At 41.5% G+C, this 21,962-nt stretch overlaps 1 protein-coding gene across 1 annotated transcript in view; it reads right to left on the bottom strand.

Annotated features, from left to right (window-relative positions):
• Positions 1-13,367: 13,367 nt before the first annotated feature.
• Positions 13,368-21,962, bottom strand: part of rtn4rl1b (reticulon 4 receptor-like 1b) — a 123,039-nt gene continuing 114,444 nt past the window's right edge. Inside the window, exons 3-4 of the mRNA XM_029446282.1 lie at positions 16,772-17,223; positions 13,368-16,153 (exon numbers count right to left, since the gene is read on the bottom strand). Coding sequence (XP_029302142.1) covers positions 15,260-16,153; positions 16,772-17,223 — 1,346 coding nt within the window. The 3' untranslated portion in view covers positions 13,368-15,259. The remainder of the gene's footprint in view (positions 16,154-16,771; positions 17,224-21,962) is intronic.

Below are 21,962 nucleotides of genomic sequence, written 5' to 3'. Positions count from 1 at the left end.
ACCTGCAGGTAGGATCGGCTGCTAATGTTAACAAACTATTGTGTAACAAATGTTACTGGAGAAAGTTTTTCGGACTTTTGAACTCTTCTCTGTGTGTACCTTTTGTGCACCGCTTTAGCCTGAATAAACGTTCAAATAATTTTAACACCAAAATAAAACTAACACAATAACATGCAAAAGGACATATTTGTTTTTTCCTGTTTTGGGCCCCAGTTATTCCAAAGAAAGTGTTGTATTCATTTTTACAGTATCGGTATCTTTTGTGGTGATGATGTAAAGGAAAAAGTCAGTGAGCATCATGAGACCTGCAAGTCTGACTGTGGCCACTATGGCAAAACAAATGTCTTTCTGGACTAAATTTATAGGTTAATGTAGAGATGGACATTCTTGTCTAACAATGCAATGAGTCAATCTCTAATTTTGAAATCGCTGTTTTTAAAGTCACAGCTTAATATATCTGTTGGGCTGCACTTCCCTGCGGGTATGTAAATGTATTTCATACAAACTGCAACACTTGTATGCTGCGAAGAATTGTACATCGTGTGTATAAATTCAGATATAACCTCGGTACACACAGAAGTTTGGCATTTGGCTACAGCAAGGTTTGTTTTCTGTAAACACAGCTGGGGTCTGGTACTTGTGTGGGTGGTACAAACCTACTTGGAAGCCGAACAAGCGCACTGATACACCCATGTAAGCTGGTCTGTGTGTGTGTGTGTCTTACAGGGAAAAGGGCGATAAGCATCACATGTAAAAATATGTGCTTTTAAGTTCATGTTTGTGTGAGTATTATTGTAATGTGCAGCGCTGTGTGTTAGTGTGGGTGTGTGTTTATCTGAGTGATGCCTGTGCCGCGGGGCAAGAGCATGGAGCGAGGGAGTGAGACGAGCTTGAACTCAACCTCAGACACCCTGGAGCTTTCCACAGAGTGGAACATGTGGATGTGGGGGGACGCACTTGTGGTGTCTTCTTTTGTTGCAGTGGCAAAACTTTTACCTGACGGTGTTATCTCGGTACGGCAGCAGAAAAGCTTCTTCTTGCACTTCCTCTCTCACAGTAATATTTAGTAATTAAGGCTTAGCTGATCCACAGGAGGTTGTTTGATTTCTTATCTCTGTTGTCTTTGTTTGTTGATGTTGTATTCTGCTGTAATCCTTGAAACAGTGTGAATTGCAATGTTGGTTTTAAAGACAAAGAGATCAGGAAACAAAACCCTCTTTGATTATTAAACTCTATTCTATTGTTGTGCATAATCAGTACACAGCTTCAAAGAATTGGGAGTGTTGCCAGTGTGGTATTGAAATGTGTTCAGAATATGACATGATAATTAGATACTGCTGGTCCAGTGATCAGCCCCGTCAGCTGCAACTGACGCCCTTCATTGCATTTCAAATGGCACTGTGCTGAAACACAGGGGAACAACTGAGTCTTCTGGTAAGTCTGTGTTAGTTCTCTGTACTTAGAGAAGCAGCGAGGATTAAGTGGGTCTGTAAGGGTCTGTCACTGGCTAGCCTCAAGGTGAGTGACAAAATCACTACAACATCAGCATATTTCATTCTCTTTGTACCCAGCGGTGCAGAGCCAGAGAACCACTTTGTCAGTAGATCAGAACAGAGTTCTATTCAAATTAAAAACTGGGAGATATCTGGACATGGGCTCCCAAAATGTACTCTGAAAAAAGTTAACATTTTCCCTCTCTTGCTTAGTGCCGGAGGAGAGCCCTGAAATTCCCAAGAATTCCTCAGGATGAATTTTAATGATATCTTGCAACAACATCTGACTTAAAGGGCCTACGAAATGATATTTCGTCAGTGTTATTGGCCTTGGTATATGATAGAGGTTGCATATCTATTGTGAAATGTGCCATATATATATTTTTAATATTGATGTATTCGTAATAAATCACGATCGCAACGGCATAAAAATGACTTCCGCTAACAACAATCGATCGCTGTGCCGAGAGAATCCACTTCGGCAATGTTCGGGCGATGACGTCACAAGTAGAATACAGCCGCCGCCAGTGTTCGTCTGCGTTGAAGCTTCCAGCAAAGACTGCTGTCAATTATTATGAGAAATAATGGACAACAATCGATCGCCAAGGATAATTGTGAAGCAATGTGTTGTATGGGGATGTGGGGCCATCTCCAAATCTAACGAAAAGTGCGTCGATGAAACCGACGTTTTGTGGGCAGCACTTTGACAGATCGTGTTTCGAACAAACTATGCTCGCCAAGGAAATGAGATTCAAAAAGAATTTAAAACTGAACGCAGATGCTGTGCCTACAATATTGCCGAGACCCCAGCCAGCACAAGCCAGCACGCCGATTCAAACACGTCCGCCGGTGCAGAGTCCTCCACCAAAGAGAAGACGAAATGCATTCGCCAAAAGGGAGAGAGCGAAGGTAAGCCGTGCTACTTGTTTACTGTATTTATTGTTTCAAGCATAAAGCCATAATCGGTCTAGGCCTACTGTATGTAACGAGTTTACACCAGGCCCTAGCCGATATCTGTGTTATTGTTTGTAGTATTAATAACTTTAGCTAATTACACTTCATTAGCTTCATTAAGTATAGATTCAATGTGTATAACAGGCGACCACGTGTCAGGTCAGCAAGTTCCAATCCAAGTTGATTGTTCCAAAGGTCAGCATCATAATATATACATACATACATACATACATACATACATACATACATACATACATACATACATACATACATACATACATACATACATATATTATATATAATGCTTGATTATAAAACATCTTTTTTGCAGAGTATGTTACTGAACTCTTGACCGAGACTCAATGCTTTGTGTCGTGGAGACGTGTGACATGTAGGTGTCCGATGGAAACGTAGCAGAGATCTTTTGAATGGCACATGATGGCATTCTGTGGTTCTTACCAAGTATTCCCCAACAAAGTCTCACCAGCTGGCTGTATGCCATATAGTAATACATTGTGTAAAATACAAGATAATACATATCAATGGTAATCACTTCAACCTTATTTATCTATTTATTCTGTGACTGTGCAAGAGTGACCATTCGACTCCCCATAAATACATCAAAGGTTCTGAGCTCTACACATTTGTGCACACAAGTAACTTCCTCATTACGTGGCTGATCACCTGCTTGTTGTCTGTCCCTCTTCGAATACCTTTGGTAGGCTGTCTGCGACACCCAAACATCCAGAGACTTTGATTGGAATCCTGGGTGATCTGTTATGCAGGTTATGTTTGCACCATGTCCCTCATATTCATTGAATTCCTCCATGACATCCTTTTCTTGGCAGCAGCTCTTCAATTGCTTCCATAACTGTACAGTTTTCACATGTACACCTAATTGTACAAAGGAAGAGTGGTAAGGACATTTACACAATATGCAATATCCAGAAAAAAGGCCAATATTAACGTCATCTTAATTTCATACTATGTATATGCCTGTGTTTCACGACAGGCTTGTAAGCAGCTCATAAACCTGTTATGGTCGTACGGAGGTCGGATCTATCTAGTAGCAACTTGTTACCCATTTCACGTAAGTCTCGTAAAGTTACGACATCGTAACTTCCATGAACATCTGGTAAGTGTTCCAGCTACTATAGGCAGCCGTGAGACGGTCAGTATACAGACTATACTTTATAAACCAGCACTGTCCTCCGGTCTGTTTGTTAGCTAATAGCTAAGGCTTTATATAAAGCTCGTAATATATGACGTTTGACATCAGACACAACGATAGAACCTCAACCGCAGAAACTTCGAGAAAGAATCAAGTTATCAAGCTTTACAGACGTCGACGTGTCCAAGCAATTTGCGGACAACTAGTCGGGTTCATAACAATTCAAGGAAACCAAGCTATCGACTCGCTATAGGATAGCTTGCGATCTATTTATGATCGAGGATAATGTTAAGTTTTATTATGATGTATTCACTATTTATTGGGACGTTGTATGAACTATAGTCAAATGTATATGCCTGTCTGTGTTCTGTTAAACTCGCCCGCATGATCTAAATCCACGACACCGGCATCCTCTTCAATAAACACCTCTTCTTGAAGGTGTAACGAGTCTATTGACGACTCACTGTCACTCGATTCTGTCGAAATATCCGAGCCAGAGTCTGACATCGCCACGTCTGCCGCTTCTGCCGCTTCTGCCTCTTCTGCCGTGCTGTCTGTGTATTCAACTGGTGGACTGTGTTCTACTTGTGACGTCAGAACACGGCGTCAGGTGTTTCCGGTAGCGGCAATGTAAACATCGGTGGTCGACATAAATCATGATTTATTAAATACTGCGATCATTGTGTCATAAATAACACATAATTTTACACCACAAATAGCATTTACTATCATCAGTAGAAATTCATGTTTATCATTTCGTAGGCCCTATAATGCAAAAACAATGTGCTCTTGCCTAAAATTTTTCTATTTCAACATTTTCTTCAGGGCTTCTGTACATTTGGCATCAATTATGGTGGAAATACAAATGTCTCAAGTCGTGATGAGCTTATCAGCAGTTTGTGATTTCCTGAGGAGTTTTCTTGAAAGAACTGTTAATTTTAAAAGAAAAGTTATGTGTCGGAGTATTTTCTTTGGTCGTGATGGAGATTCATACTTTTACTTTTTGTGTTAATTAGTGAACTTTAGATTTTGGATATAGCAAGGCTAGCTATCTCCCTTTTTAAAAATCTAAGCTGACTGTCTCCTGGCTCGTTTTATATTAAGTTTACTAACATGACAGTGGTAAACTTCTCATCTAACTCTCGGCAAGAAACCAAGTAAATATTCATTTATTATTCATTTGTTATTGTTAGCTTGTAATTATATGCGTGTCTGTAGGCAAATATTCAATGAACCTGCAGTGCACTGACTAAAGGACTGTCTAGGTTATGCTAGCAATTAATTGGAAGTGTACCAACTGTACAATTTATTCTAACACCTAATTGTTCACTGTATTTTATCAATAATTAGTACTAAATTACAATACTTTTCCCGCAAACGTTTCTGTGGATTTACAATCATGCATCAGTTTGTTTTTAAAAAATTATAAGAAACTAAGGGAATTGTAAAATAAAACGTTACACAATATACATTTTTAGGAAGGTTTTCAATTATTTAAAAATATTTAGACTAAAGTATTAAGTCCCTCTTAAACTGAAACTTTTTCCTAACCTCTTGTCTCGTGGCCCCATGTACCTACATCTTTATCCCAATATTGTTTCCCAGTATTTTTTACAATTACGGTACAATAGGCTATACACATAATACTTACACTATAATTTGCTGGCTGCAATCTAAATCATTACCCTTTAATTTCCAGCTACAGTACACAAATTCCTAAATAGCCCTTCTGTAGTGTCAGAGCTAGAATTTCACCTCAACAATAAGGTAGCATTCACTTTTATCGAACTTTAGCGATGGCTTAAATTGGTATTTCTAGCCAAATAGAAGCAGAGTTTTGGTTTCCCCAAACAGTTTGTTGTTTGTCTCAATATAGATTACAGAGGTCCTTGGATCCTTTTGATGTGTCATTGCTATATCATCATTTCTGTTTTGGCATCTTGTGATTACAGGATTATCACAGACCTAACATTATTTGCACATTATTTTAAAGGCAGACAGATACACACTTTGATCTCATGAAAGGTTTAGACAGTAAGTGGTTCTTCTAGGCTTTTGAATACAATAATGTAAGTATAGGGTGTAGCCAACATCAGTCAAATGTGACTCTATAAAAAGGTGGACACAGGAATGCATATTAAGTAATTGCCTCCTGCAGACTGGGCTGATTTAACCCCAACATAGTCACTCTTAGCTATATTATAACATGTTAAAGGCACCTGCTACTGATCAATTGATGTTTTATGATGCATGATACCATGATATCCAGTCATTCTATTTGCCATTTTCGTCTTTGTGTTACAGTTATGATAATTGAATATGTGCACACAAACACACAGAGGCAAATCTTATCAGTCAGAGAGAGAGAGCGAGAGAGAGAGCGAGAGAGAGCTTAGCCTCTTGACTGGAGCGCGGACCCCTCCAGGAGTGATGGGCTCCACGGCTGCTTCACACATTTAAAGGACGACGCCTGTGTTCCTCAGGTCTCCTCAATTGATTGCGTCGGTTAATTGTGGGCATTGATCAGGACAAAAAACAGACCAAAGAGCCTTTCCAGCGGGGATGTGAGCTCGATGGAAGAAACAGAGAAGCGCTGAGTTTATATTGCGTACACTCCGGGTCTTATTTTCAGAGTTTTAGCCAACATTAATAACATTGTACTTAAGAAGTTAAATGGCTATCCAAACATCAATGAGACAATAAAACAGGTGTTCAACAAATCTCCAGGTTATCAAACTTATTTGGAAGGGAAAACAGTTTTGAATGGTTGGAGTTAAACTCACAGTTTACAGACCGACTTCATGTCCCAACTTTGATATACTGTACCTGCTGTAGTTGTGCATAGTTTTCCTGTGCAATGAGGGTTATACAGTACACCGTGCTTTATTCACCACACATTGTCTTTCATTTGACCTTCATAAACTCTACCAATCAGATATCTGAAGAACAGACTTATTTTAGATGCTGAAACACTTCCAGTGGACATCTAGGGCATCTTTACCTTCAAATAAACAGTTTATCTGGCTAAACTGTTTGCTTGCTAACATCCTGCTTAACTGTTTGTTTCCTGCCCTGTGGAACTTCTTTGTAGCAGTGCTCCCATGTTCCCAACAATTGCTTTGGTGAGTACACTATTATTTTATTTATTTATGTATAAAAGTATTCGGCCTTCTTGGAGACCCTGAATGGAGCCCTGCAGGGGGCTCCAGTAGGGGACTCCATAGTCTTGCTGGGAGACTTCAACGCACACGTGGGAAATGATGGAGACACCTGGAGAGGCGTGATTGGGAGGAAGGGCCTCCCTGATCTAAACCCGAATGGTCGTTTGTTGTTGGACTTCTGTGCTAGCCATGGAATGGCCATAACAAACACCATATTCGAACATAAGGATGCTCATAAGTGCACGTGGTACCAGAGCACCCTAGGCCAAAGGTCAATGATCGATTTCGTAATCGTATCATCTGATCTGAGGCCGCATGTTTTGGACACTCGGGTGAAGAGAGGGGCGGAGCTGTCGACTGATCACCATCTGGTGGTGAGTTGGATCAAGGGGTGGGGGAAGACTCTGGACAGACCTGGTAAACCCAAACGAGTAGTGCGGGTGAACTGGGAACGTCTGGAGGAAGCCCCTGTCCTGGGGATCTTTAACTCACACCTCCGGCGGAGCTTTTCAGCCATCCCTGTGGAGGTTGGGGGCATTGAACCTGAGTGGGCGATGTTCAAAACCTCTATTGCTGAAGCTGCGGTGATGAGCTGTGGTCTCAAGGTCTTAGGTGCCTCAAGGGGCGGTAACCCTCGAACACCGTGGTGGACCCCGGTGGTCAGGGAAGCCGTCCGACTGAAGAAGGAGTCCTTCCGGCGTATGACCGGGTCCCCCGGGTGATACTGTGGGAGGTGCTGCGGGAGTATGGGGTGAGGGGGTCACTTTTGAGGGCCATCCAATCCCTGTACGCCCAAAGCGAGAGTTGTGTCCGGATACTCGGCAGTAAGTCGGACTCGTTTCCCGTGAATGTTGGCCTCCGCCAGGGCTGCGCTTTATCACCAATCCTGTTCGTGATTTTCATGGATAGGATATCGAGGCGTAGTCGTGGAGGAGAGGGGTTGCAGTTCGGTGACCTGAGGATCTCATCGCTGCTCTTTGCAGATAATGTGGTCCTTATGGCATCATCGGTCTGTGACCTTCAACAGTCACTGGATCGGTTCGCAGCCGAGTGTGAAGCGGTTGGGATGAGGATCAGCACCTCCAAATCTGAGGCCATGGCTCTCAGCAGGAAACCGGTGGATTGCCTACTCCGGGTAGGGAATGAGCCATTACCCCAAGTGAAGGAGTTCAAGTACCTCGGGGTCTTGTTCGCGAGTGAGGGGACAATGGAGCGAGAGATTGGCCGGAGAATCGGAGCAGCGGGGGCGGTACTGCAGTCGCTTTACCGCACCGTTGTGACGAAAAGAGAGCTGAGCCAGAAGGCAAAGCTCTCAATCTACCGGTCGATCTTCGTTCCTACCCTCACCTATGGTCATGAAGGCTGGGTCATGACTGAAAGAACGAGATCACGGGTACAAGCGGCCGAAATGGGTTTTCTCAGACGGGTGGCTGGTGTCTCCCTTAGAGATAGGGTGAGAAGCTCAGCCATCCGTGAGAGACTCGGAGTAGAGCCGCTGCTCCTTTACGTTGAAAGGAGCCAGTTGAGGTGGTTCGGGCATCTAGTAAGGATGCCACCTGGGCGCCTCCCTAGGGAGGTGTTCTAGGCACGTCCAGCTGGGAGGAGACCCCGGGGAAGACCCAGGACTCGGTGGAGAGATTATATCTCCTCACTGGCCTGGGAACGCCTCAGGATCTCCCAGTCGGAGCTGGAGGATGTGGCCCGGAGAAGGGAAGATTGGGGTTCCTTACTGGAGCTGCTGCCCCCGCGACCCGATCCCGGATAAGCGGTAGACGATGGATGGATGGATGGATGTATAACCTTTACTTTACCAGGATAGGATTATGGCAAACAAAATGTCCCAAGTTGTGATAAAGTAGATTTAATAAAAAAAAATCTGCTTCCACAAATCCCCCCCCCCCCCATACTAAAAACAAGAAGAAAAAAAACATTTAACCTAGGCATATTGTTATGGAGAAACATGCCATGCTGACTTTCAGTAATTTCTCTGCATATTCTGTCTGACTTGAGGTCAAACATGAGAGGATTAGCGAGCCTCTAATCCATGCAGGTGGTGATGTGGCCTTGGGCTGCTCAAGTCCTCTCAGTTTATTATGCAGGCTGGCTGATTTAGAGAATTGGAGCACACCACCGCTCTGGGGGGATTTTAAGCTAAATAAATAGACAAAATAAAAGAGCTGGAATAAGAAAGGGTTTCATGGAGAAAGAGGTGATATTAGCTTTGTGATTGAGTGGGGAGAGTGGGACTCGGAGAAGAAGTGGAGAGTCACACGAGGAGCAAGTGTTGAGGCATTTTGTGGTGTGTCTGTTCTTAATTATCATATCCCCCAGTGCGCCTTCTCTCTTCCCAGCTCACCCGTTTTCTTCATCTCCTTTTTTAATTTTCTAATTGCTTGGTTTTAATTAAAGCCACACAGAAGTGACAGTGAGTCAATTAAAAGCCAAGCAATGGGCACAGATAGTCAAAGGCTGCATTTGTTTTGTGGAGGGGCATTTCTGTCTTCCACAATAGCGTCACCTTTTAGGAAGAATCAACATGCTGCCTCTCTCCCTCATGAATAAGTGATGTGAAATCACACATACTGGTGCTATATTGGGAGGCCCGTAGTGTGTTGTGGTGGTGATGTGTAAGGATGGTGCTTATGATCTACATACATGATGTATTTATACACAGACAAAGAAGTGTTGTGACATGTCAAACACCCCTTTTATCTATTTCACTTCTGTGTCTTATTTCTTCTCCGTCTCATTAATGTGATATCACATATCTGGTTGTGCTGCTTTTGTGTGTCATTTCCTCCTGCATGAATCTCAGCCAATTCCCCTCCCTCTAACCGCTCAATTACTGATGTACTGTCGCCTCCCGCTCTCTCTCCCTCCGCTTCTCTCATTTTCTTAATGATCCCACATTCCACATTTTAGCACTTATTTCTCCTCATCCCATCTTTTAATTATGCAGCAGCATTTTGGCTCGGGCTTCTAACGATACAGTCGTTGTCCTACCTGTTTTTACACAGAGGATCTGCCAGATGAATTGGGTCCTCGCTGCACGCTGATCGCTTCTAGATTTCCTCTGCAATGAGACAATTACAATTACTTCCCTGCCTTTGATGTTCTTTCTAACAAACTGGGTCAAGTCGGATGAGAGTATCTGTGATACTAATTTACCTCAAAGTTGAGGAAAATCAAACAATTCTGTGTAAAACTCTCCACCGACAAGATACCAATAACTCGGGCTGGAAATGAACGCAACAATAGTGCCCAAGTTTAAAGTGCCATTTATTATTAATTTGCTCCAGCTTCATTAGTTCAACAATGAGTCTAATTAGCATGTTTAGAAAACTCAGGTGTCCTGTTGTTTGCTCTGCAAAAACTTGCTGATGTTAACAGTCTATGAATGGAGTCAGATTGATACCTGATGTGTTCGGAGATTGACCAGTGATAAACAAATGGAGGTAGACTTTATTCTCAATTGATATCACAGTAAAATGTCCAACTGTCGGTTTAGTTCCTAATAAGTCAAAAGAATTTAGAGTTTGATTTTGAAAACAATGACAGCACAAGGTCAAAGTGACTTTGACGCTTCATTAGTCTTTAGTTTATTTCTTTTTATATGAACACATTTTCAAAGGTTATATTTGCATTATGGAAATAGTTGTATAAGTGTTTTCAAACGGGTGAACAACAAAACTCAACTCAAGGTCCATTTTCTAGCTTCTTTATTGCTTACAAACACATCTCATGGTCTTCATCAGTGAATGGAACTGGCTCAGTTGTTACCACAACACCTAAGTGTGGTAGGTCACATGATAACAGCAGGGCGTAGATTGGAGCCTTTGTCCCGGCTGTGACTCCTGCTCAAAATCTTTGGCCTCTTCCCAGTTGATGCTGTGATTGGTTTGGGTTCGACAGACATCGGATGCTGAACATCTAGTTTCGACTTTTCACACTTTAAAGAAATAATTTGACATTGTAGAAATCATAATAATTAGCTTTTTTGCAGAGTCATGGGATGGGATGTTTGATGGCACTCTCATGTCTGTCTATTAAATATAAATCTACAGCCAAGACACAGTTAGCTTAGCTTGGCATAAAGATTGGGACGGTAAGACATTTCTTTCTTCGTATAAAACAAACCAGATCTAACATGTTGGTTAGTGAGTTTTAGAGGTGCTGGTGGGTGGATTTTGTTACCTTTGTACCAGGACCGGTTCAATGTTCAGTGCAGATCCGGGGCTTAGTCCTACTGAAAGTCTGGTGCCAAGCATAGATTGATAAATATTACAATGTCAATAAGTGCAATATAATATACTGTATATAGTTTGGTATCCAGGCGAGAGGCAGTCTGCAGGTTGAACTCTGTGGCAGGCGGAAAGTTGAACTCTTCAGTATAATCATTAGATCAATAGCTGGCGTATCTTAAGTTTTAATGTCAAGTGCTTGCTTTCTAAGACTACACTGGGGAGGAAACAAACTATACATTTTAAACACATTGGCTCTTATGCAGCTATAATCGGGATTTAGTGCAATAAAATACCACGCCTGATGAACAGTAAAAGATTCGGGGCTTTGCTAAAAACATTTGGGGCTTAAGCCCTGTAAGACCACCTGCCTATGCTTTGTACAGTGCCAGGCCAGCTGTTTCCCCCTGTTTCTAGTCTTTATGCAAAGCTAAGCTAACCATCTGCTGGCTGTAGTTTCATAACAGACATACAGGAGAATGCATCCATCTACTCATCTGACTCTCTGTAAGAAAGCAAATAAGAGTATTTCCCAAAATGTTGAATCCCTTTGAGATCACTGGTGTGCACAGTAAAGACAGCACCTCACCCGAGAGGAAAACAAATGTGTGCTGTATGGCATCACGTGTAGCTTTAGGGAACATGACAAGGACTCTGGACATGAGCAAGTGAATGCTGAGCGATGAGCACTTTCAACAGCAGGTCACGGTCAGTGAACGGATCTGGCTCAGGTGTCATCACGTGTCCTAGAATGAAAACTCTGAAAAAGTTTGTAAATTGACCTTGAGTTGCAATTATATTATCCTACACACCAGCAGTTTAATTACCAAACAGAGAGTTAATTTTACCCTGAAACGAGTCGCTACATAATTTATTCAAATGAATCTCTTTTAAAATGCAACAATTTACAGCTTCCATATATAATTGAAACGTAGTCTTACCTTTACCTTAACCTACAGTCAGTGTAAATAAAACCTTAGCACATCAAATAAGCATGTTTATTCTCACATTTATGAAGTTCTGTGCACTTGTTTCCTTGTTTCACCTAAATTACAGTGATGGATGTTCGTGTGCATGTGAACAAGCTTATTGGAAAATCCACACCCCATCAGCTCCAGCAAACAGATACAAATGGATGCAAGGATGGCTCATTTATATCCTGTTTGACATTTATCCTCTTATTCAGCTCACTCAAACATGGAAATAATAAAATCACCCTTTGCTGACTATGGACTTGATCATTATGGGGGATATTGAAATATCTACCTGTACACTGTACAATGGAGGCATTTGGTGGCATTAAAAACAAAGATAATATTTTTTCACATGGTAAGCAGTACTTTAATTGTGTACATCATCATCAAAACCAGAGAATTGGAAGATTTGTTTGGGATTTGGCCAAAACTATATTTTGTATAATATAATTGGATGTAGCTTTATTCATTTCATTTAATTGTTTAACTTTTGCAATTTTTGGGCTGTTCCAGGGATAAAATGTTTAATCTTCTAACCAGCAAGAATGATTTTTAGTGAGTTATGTGCAGGAAAAGCAAAAATGATTGTGAGATCGACAGTATGAGTAGTTATGAGGTGGGTGTTGGATGAGCTGGCAGGGGAGAGAAAACTGGAGAGTATGATGAGCATCATACACCAGATGTCAGACCTGCTATCAGTTTGAATATAATTACACAGTACTCTCATCCATGCACATAACCACTTCTTCTGTGCTCATTTATCATTTAACACAATTAAAAAAAAAAAAGAAAGTAAAATGGAACACTTACTTGTGGATCAATTTCTATCCCGGTGAGGGGAATTTAAAGAAGGGGAAATAGAATTTATGTTCTAAAGATCCATTAATAATTATAATAGCCTGGAATATCTACAGATTCCATGTGACACTTTCATTAATATCCTCAGTGCTTTTAGATGATTTATTGAACTGCAACATATCACACCATAGTCTGCATGTCGACTTTGAATTTTCTTTTTTTTTGTCCTGGTGGTCTGGAACTTCTGTATGTTGTTGATAAAAACGGGCTTTTTGAGCCAACAAATCACTAATATTTACATTGTATAGTGCACATAAATACCAGATGTCTACAGAAAGAGGGGATCTGTTTGTAGGAAGCCAACAGGACTGATCGAGGGAGACAAATTGCAAAATAGAGCAAAGACAGAGGGAAAAACCGGGCGGAAATAACTAACAGAATCAATTCCTGGTTTAAACTAATTAAAAGGAAAGAAAGACAAGAAGAGGGGATCGAGCATGCCTTTTACTTTCTCCAAACGAGCCTATAAAACCTTAAATGTAGCAATAAACAGACTCAGACTGCAACGGTAGACATAAGAAGATATAGATTTTAATATCTTTATAAACATTTTGTACTGTTTTCTGATGATAACTTACTGAACAATTGAATCATGGCAAAGAAAGAAGATGAATAGGCATACAGCAGAACAAGAAATAGGGAGGTGAGGAATTGTGCTTTAACAAATATAACAGTTCTAAAAATATAGCATGAAAAATACGTAAATAAACAAATCACCAGAAAATTAAAAATCGAAAGACTCCCCCTGACAGGAGGAGCAGAAAACCCTGTTATCATTGATGTCACTGATATTGTTTTTCTCATAGTTATACAGTAAATGATTAATATCAGCACTGCAAGAAGTCCTCTTGTCTCCATTGTTAATAGTATAGTTCACATCATTGATACAAACACCATCTTAAGGGAGGCACAAAGCTCCAGAAGTAAAGCAAGATGTCCCGTAATTGTCCATCTGTCGCTCTGCATTGTACTGCATCCTCTTGTTACTTCCGAAGCGATTGTCTTGGTCTTGGATCTCCACATCCATGAACAATCACATCACACACAGTTAATTAAGAGGCATTATTCTCTCTGCATGATCCCTTTTTTTGCCATGCTCCATTCAAAAATGTTTTTTAAATCTTTTATTGATCACGAGTCATTGAAGGTACACACACATTTTTTTTCTCGAGTCTTGTTCTTGAATTCCTTTGAAGTTAGGTGATTGAGAAAAAAAACGTGTTCCTCACATTCTCAATGAGGGAGGTAATCCCTCACTTAGGAAAGATCAGATCAGCACAACCTCACCTTGAAACTGAGAAAGCCCCCTCTAAGGCTCCTGTTGGCCCTGCAACAAGGATCCGTCTCTTGGTCCATTTTGTGTCTTAGAAAAATCAAATGAACAACATCTGACACAAGATATAGACAGACGTCTTCAATATTCACAGCTTGAACTCCCAGAGACACACATTGTTTTCCAAGCAAATGAAAAAAGCGCATGGCAGTCCTCATCATCTTGAAACAATTAGCAGCTAAATATTCAGTTGCCCAGAAGGAGAGAAGTGTTGTGTGTAGAAATGTTATATCAACGAGAAAATACTATTAAATGTGGAGAAAGGTTGGTACAGTACCTCAAAAAAGCATTATGTAGAGAATACTTATTACAATTTGTTCCGGCTTCATACAATGCAAGCTAGTGTGTTTATAGCTTTAACATCTGTGGCTATAGATTTCCATTTTGTTGGAATGGCACATTCCTATGTCTTATACTGACTGACAATTTATTGCCACACTAACACTTTACTTCTTTGTTTATGAGAAACACTTAGACCCAATTGTTTGGACAAAATACATTTGGCAGAAAGGATGAGAGCAAGATAGGACTGACGCTGGAGGCTTTACAGGGTCATCAACTTAACAATTGTACCGTCTTGATAACAAACAAATTGTGAACTGGAAATTAAAGCTGGATGGAGCACTTGAAGATCTAGCTTATCTGTCTCAGAGCTAACTAGCTATCGAGTTTTAGGCTACCTCATTGTCATCTATTCCTCTTTTCACCAACTTTTGGTAATCTGAGCTCCATTTGAGTGAGAAACAGACGTTGAAAAATACATAAGATACCAAGACATATGACAATGAAATGAAATCATACTGGCATAAGTGGCAGTGCAAGCTTGGTCTGCATTAACCTTTTATCAGTCTCTGTCTCTCAGTCCCTTCGATATTTGTGCTGCGAGTCTTTCTATTGTAGATGTTTGATGCTTTGATGCCTGTTTCAGTCTGAACAGTAACGCTCCCTACACTACATTTACACGTATAATCACACTCACACACACATACATAAAAGACACACAGGCCTTGTAGTGCAGGAGCAAGAGAGGGTCTAAGGGCGTGTTGTATTAGCATCTGCCATATCCTCTGAAGGTCAACGGAAAATAAAGTCAATATTTGTCATTATCAAGGCCACAAAGAGGGCACAGACATGTAGTAATGACTGGGATATGGTTGCCCTGTTGTTGGCTTGCTGAACCCCACTAGGGGGGCGTACAGTGGTCCGGGGAGCGCACTTGTGCTTCCTCCGTGTGACGGTGCCGTCTGGGGATGTGTGGTCATGTTTGCCCCCATCTGTGAAATCTGGGGAGGAATCCTCCTTGTCTGCCATGACCTCCTTTGAGTGGTGAACCTCATTGTCATCCTTCCCCTTGCTCATCGTGTTACGAGGCTTAGTGCAGTTCCGAGAGCGGCCTGGCCTCGAGGGGTGCACTATGTGGGTCTGCCCTCCAGATCCCACCACTACACTGCGATTCATGGAGGGATTAACCGTGCCAGACAAATTGTTAGTCTGGGCTCTGGACTCCGAATTAGGTACAATTGGTGAACAGTTGGGGAAGTCCTCCTTGCGAAGCTCCTTGAGGTCTTTCCCAAACATATCAACCGGCGCCTGGCAACCCACTGAAGACGTCGAACCTCGGAAACGCTTCAACCATTCCCAAAGCGACAGAGCCTTGCAGTCACATGACCAGGGGTTGTCATTGAGGCGCAGGTATTCCAATGCGGGCAGTGTGTCCAGGCACTGCCCGGACAGCTGTATCAGGGTGTTGTTGAACAGATAGAGGGTGGTGAGACCCTTTAGGTCATGGAAGGCCAGGCGGTCAACCCACTCGATCTGGTTTTGGTGCAGAAGCAGTCGGTCCAAGGCTCGAAGGCCTCGGAAGGTGTTCTGGTTAAGGCTCCACAGGCGGTTTCCATGCAGGAACAGGTGGCTCAGGTTGTGGAGGTCCGTAAATGTGTCATCCTGCAGGAACTTCAGATGATTATCCTGAGGAGATGCAGAGAGGACACAATCACAAGATAAGCATATTGTGCAATGTTTTCATTCCAACATTTTTGTACTAAATTACTGTAACAATAAGTTGTGTCTACATGCCTTAAATACATTTTGTGAAGCAGCATACGATGCACATAGTATAAATCGAATTCAAAATTCTCAGTGAATAAGCAATACAAGCTTTGCCTTGTACTGCAGTGGGAGCATCCATCTGACCTATTGTATTCCCTGTTGCCTTCAGTAAACTATACTATTGTTTTACTTTCACAAAATGAAGAAAACTTGCAAGCAGTGCTGAATTGATAATATTGACGCCAAACCATCTGAGAAGCAATGTGTTGAAGAACTTTGGGTTTGACACCACAGATGGAAGAATTGTTGATAAAGTTAAGGCTGTTTGCTGATGTCGTAAAATGCAACTGCCAGCTTGTCACTCAAGTGAGGCAGCGGAGGGCACTGCAAATAAACAACACATTAATTTTACAACATACTTTAGGAGTGGGCTACGTGGGTTGTGTAGAAATTAATTTTGCATAGAATATGTGTTAGTTCAAATTTGTTTTTTAGTCTTGGTGGTAAAAAGAACCAAAAAAGAACCGTTTACAGTACCTGCAAGTAGAGATACTGCAAGTTTCTGAGGCCTTGGAAGATGTTACTAGGAAGTGAAGCGAGCCCACAATGGTACAGGTGAAGCGCATTGAGTCGATTCAGCCCGTGAAAGGTGTCTTCAGCCAAGGAGCGCAGGTGGCGGTTGTCTCCCAGATCCAGCTCCTCGAGTAGTGTGAAGCCGTGGAACGTGGACGGCTCAATGTATGTGATGTTGTTGGAGTAGATCCAGAGAGTGACCGTATTGGCGCTGAAGTGGCCCCGAAGTAAGCGATGGATCTTATTGTTCTGTAAGAAGATGCGCTCATTGTCAGGAGGAATGCCTTCGGGGACCGACAGGAAGTTATGGGCTTGGCAGGAGACGGTGCTTGGTGCAGTGTAGCAGATACAGTGACGGGGGCAAGACCATGAAAACTCAAGCCCACAGAGAACCAGCAGGAACTCCAGCCCACAGCCTGCAGTGACCAAACACACACACACACACACACACACACACACACACACACACACACACACACACACACACACATAGACAGACAGGAAAGAAAAAAGTGAAAAGTAAGTAACTTCAAAATTTAGAGTTAGTGCCTTCTTGTCTAGATCCAAACCTGAAAAGGAGAAATATATATATGAATAACATTAAGAGTTGGTTCAGTTTTGTACAGCTGAGCAGAATTAAAAAGGGATGGAGTCACAATTTTGCAAGTTCATTTTGTGTTTTGTATTTCACAAAGCATCGATATTGGTTCAACTTGAGCCACAGCACGTGCTACATGTCATGGATCCTCTCTGTCACAGTTTACTGCCTGAATCCACTAAGTGGAGAGCAGCCAATAACTCGTGCTCCACTGAGTCACAAGACGTCTCAGTGAAGTTGATTGGCTCTTGCAAGACTTTTGTCTGATTCCACATCTATGCAGCTATTTCAAAAATGACCCTTTCCAATATTATGCCACCTTAGGGAGATGTGCTATTAAGAGTCCATTCCTTTCCCTGAGAGTCCATCGGCACTACTTTGCAGCGAACGAATGATGTGATGAGTCTTTTTGTGTTGTTAAATGGGGCGTGGAATGCTTATTTAAAGTTGTAGTAAGCTGCTCCGAGGCGCTTTCAGATCGTTGACATGATTCCCCAGATATTTGAGACGCAAGATGTGACTTATCCACAGTCTCATCTAAAATGAGCACAACTCACAGCGCATCATCACAACCCCTGGCTGTCTTCTCCTCAATTTATTATTCAGAGCATAGCAGAGACCTGATTCACTGCCTCTAATCGATATGCCTCTGTTGCCTTTTAACTCGCCCTGTAATCCTGGCTCTTTTATGCTGGAAATTCAGGAGCTGCAGAATTACTCTACACCAAGAGACAGGCGTATTTATCTAATGTATTTTCTCGCCAAACTGTGGCTAAGCTGTGACATTCAGCGTCTGACTCCACTGACCTTTAACAGTAATTCTCTGTGTCTAGTTGCAGAGCTGGAGCATGGAGCCGTGTGTCACCTGAACAGGAGTGTGCTCTCTCGGGCACGGATCTAATCCTATTTGTTAAGCCCTGCCACTGGGCAACAATGGAAATGCATGCATCCTCCTGAACCAGAAATGTGCCCACAAAATGAAGTGATTCTTCACGGTTGAACACTGTCAAAAGGTTGAATCTGAATGTGTGTTAGTATGCATGTAGATATTTTGTGTTGGAGATCGTGACAGCACTATAGTAGGCCTTTGTTTTATTTACACTTTTCATTTAGATGTCATGACCTGCATCCGGACATGGATCCTTTAGTGTGTAACTGGTTATATCCAGATTTGACACACCGATGTCTCACTCTGCAGCTGTTTGTATCTCAATCTTTCTTTCTATTCAACATTTTCATGAAGATTTATCAAGCATGGCAACATACTGACTGAGTAAAGGGTGAAAACGTTTTACATTACTCCAGGGAAATAATGGTTTGCTTTATTTATCAAACAAATAAGCAAGGCAAGCCACAGTAAATTGTCCAGCATCCATTAAGCAGCAGCCACCAGGTACTTGAGATGCAGGTATTTCACATTTTATTACAATGTTAACCCTCACAGAAGAAGCATTTCCATAAAGAACACACAAAATACAGCAAATTTAATTTGTCCTTTGCTTTCACATTTGTTCTGAGTCGAAATTGATACTTGTTTCAATCACCTGCTGCAGCAGGAATTCATCCAAGAGATTCCCTTATTCATTTTACTGATCGTCTTTTCACTCCAGTAATTATATTTGTTGAGGCCTTGAACTATTTCCATTAACACTTTACTTCATGCATGTCCATAGAATTATGTAGATCTCTAGCAGGAAAATAGTCTGAGCATCCGAGAGACAGACAGTGAGAAGTGTGATACACAGGGAAAGCGAGCAAGAGAATGTAGATGCTGCCTAGATAGTGAGACAATTTGAATCAGTGATCTGCTAATCACGTTGGACACAAGGATGCGCCTCCTCTCCTCTCACTCTCCTTAGCTTGTCAGGACAAAGTAATAGATTCTTTACCCTACTTAATCTCTTCCACATTGCCAAATACCTCTATTTACAGAGAAGAACATTGAATAAAACACAGTAGATAAGGTGTGTAATATCTTCCTCCATTCCTTCCCTATGCACACAATCTTTTAGCTTCATCCCTGATGAGGCTTTAGAAGAGGGGAATTTATGATGTAGATGTTGAGAGTATCTCGTACACTCCCTTCCGCATGCAGATTGAGAGACAAGGGAGAAGCATACACCCTTTTTCTTGTTTCCAGCCACACAGAGCATGTGTGCTCTCTTTTGAAGATGGCATAACATGCACTTCCACTGGAGACTTTAACATCTGCCAACTCATTGATCTCAGCACTGCATGTATTTACACCTCCAATTGCTACTTTAAATACAGTTGTGGACATAAATGACACATACGTGCATTAGTGTATGTGTATAGGCTCTCCTTAGAAACACTAAGCGATGCATCAGGTTTGGGATAATGTCAGTGTGACAAGCATAAAAGGCTGAATGACGCTTGTTTACAGAGCTTTGCATAGGGAGACTGGTTTTCAGCACAGAGGGAAAAATAAGTATTGTGTGGGAATGCTGTCCTTAAATGAAAATGTAAGAAATTAATGTGTGTCATAGCTGCATTGTGCGCTCACACAATGTTCCATTCAGCTCAGATTGTATTATATAAATAGCTTTGGACACAACAGAACATATATATGCCAATAGAGCCTTTTGGAATTTGGCAGAATAAAGGAGATGCTCTAAAAGAGAGAGAATGTGTTTTTGGAAAAGAAAAAGGCGCAGCTATCTCTGGATGGAGTCTGGGCTGCGTATTAATACTCTCGTCACAAGTCTTTCACTTCCGTGCAGCTTCCCATCACCCCCCATTTCCTCCCCGCTGGTTACTGATGACTGATGCTATTGATATCTCTTCATAAGCATGTTTGGCCCTGTGACCTCATCATCACCAAATTCCCTTTTTTCTTTTGGAGGTGCAGAAACGGAAATAGATAAATAAATGAAACACAATGGCCCAGGTCTCCTGACAGACCAAGAAGTGACTGTGTAGAATATCAGTAAAGCATAGTTCACACTAGATGTGCCCTCATGAATAACACATCTCTGCTAATGGGAGGGAAATGGTACGTCTGTGGAGCTGCATGACTCTGCCCATAATTAGACTGGACAAACTCAATTTCCTGTGTCTCTCCAAAGCCCTTGATAAGCACCCTGGTGTTTTCGAAAATATATGAGATTATTGATTGAATAGGCTCATCCTTCTGAGGAGCATGGCTTAAAACGCATTTGACAAAACGTGTGCAGTGTTCCTATCATCCTGTGGAGCTAAATGTACTGTCCCTATATGTAATATGGGGATTATTCTGTAATATTATACTATACCTCTGCTATGTTATAGGAATAATTTAATAGACAAATACTAGTAACAATACGAAATGTAAGAATAAGGACAACATCTATAAATTATTGGTTTTACATAACATCATTTTGTGTTAGTTTATATAAGCCTTGGTTTCACAGCAAGCTGAGCAATGCTCTGAATGGACCATTAGCATCTGACATTTCCAGTATGAGCCAATGATTGCATATTTATTTTAATTAACAGTGTTGGAACAAAAGCACAAATGCAAATATTCATTCTTAACGGATAAAGAATCAGCAATAATGACACAAAACCCAAGCTGTTTCTCATTACCATTTTCTTTTTAAAAATGTTTCTGTTGACTTGTTAAAAGCACAGATTACCATTATTTTCTGACTGAACAACAAACTCACACATGAACACTTCTGCCAACAGCTGTGACCAGCAACACTTCTGCCCGGGAATATTTGTTTGTCTTTTTCAGAGCCTACTGCAGAACGTTATAGATTTTTTCTCATTTGCCATTCCCCGGCTCCACTGGAGGCAATTTTGCCTCATAAGGTTGCCTGACTATTCTTCTAGTGAATGAAAGGGAAATGGGAGAGAACAATGACAATGCTGAGATCGCTGGGAAACAAATGGAAATATTTCAGAAATATAGCACGCCGTTGAGATGGTGCAGAGGCATCAGCAAACTGAGAGAGAGAGTGAGAGTGAGAGTGAGAGAGAGAGAGAGTGAGAGTGAGAGAGAGAGAGAGAGTGAGAGAGAGTGAGAGAGAGTGAGAGAGAGAGAGAGAGAGAGAGAGTTGGAGCAGCATCAAAACAGGCCTCATGTCTTATCTCGTGCTAGCACACTACAAATAAATTAGGTCATACAGAGCTGGTAGTGTAATTAGTGTATTCAATGAATTTACTAAATAATAAGGGAATATTGCAGATAATGAGTTCAAGCTTTTATTTTTTGGGGGAAAATCATCGTAAGAGTTGCCAAGAAAAACGTTTCTCTCCTCCTTGGCTCCTTTTCTCCATCTTCTCTTTTATGATATATTTTATGACAGAGATCAATCAGATTTTACCTCAGTTCACCTCATCATGCAACTTCATAAAAATACTTTTTTATATTTTAGACATTCAGGAAATTGTAAAAATGTTCAGAGGTCCTAAATTATAATGCACAAGCTGCTCTTCAGACCAGCAGGTCTTGCACTATTGATTTACATTTGGTTGTTCTGTTCCATGTGTGATTCCTTTGATTTGTGCCATGTGTCTCGGCACAGTGTGTGCTGTGAAAAAGTGACAACACTC

Source organism: Cottoperca gobio, chromosome 13, assembly GCF_900634415.1.
Source record: "Cottoperca gobio chromosome 13, fCotGob3.1, whole genome shotgun sequence".
Lineage (NCBI taxonomy): Eukaryota > Metazoa > Chordata > Actinopteri > Perciformes > Bovichtidae > Cottoperca > Cottoperca gobio.
Note: the sequence above shows the minus strand (reverse complement) of the source record. Positions and strands in the feature narration are given on the sequence as shown.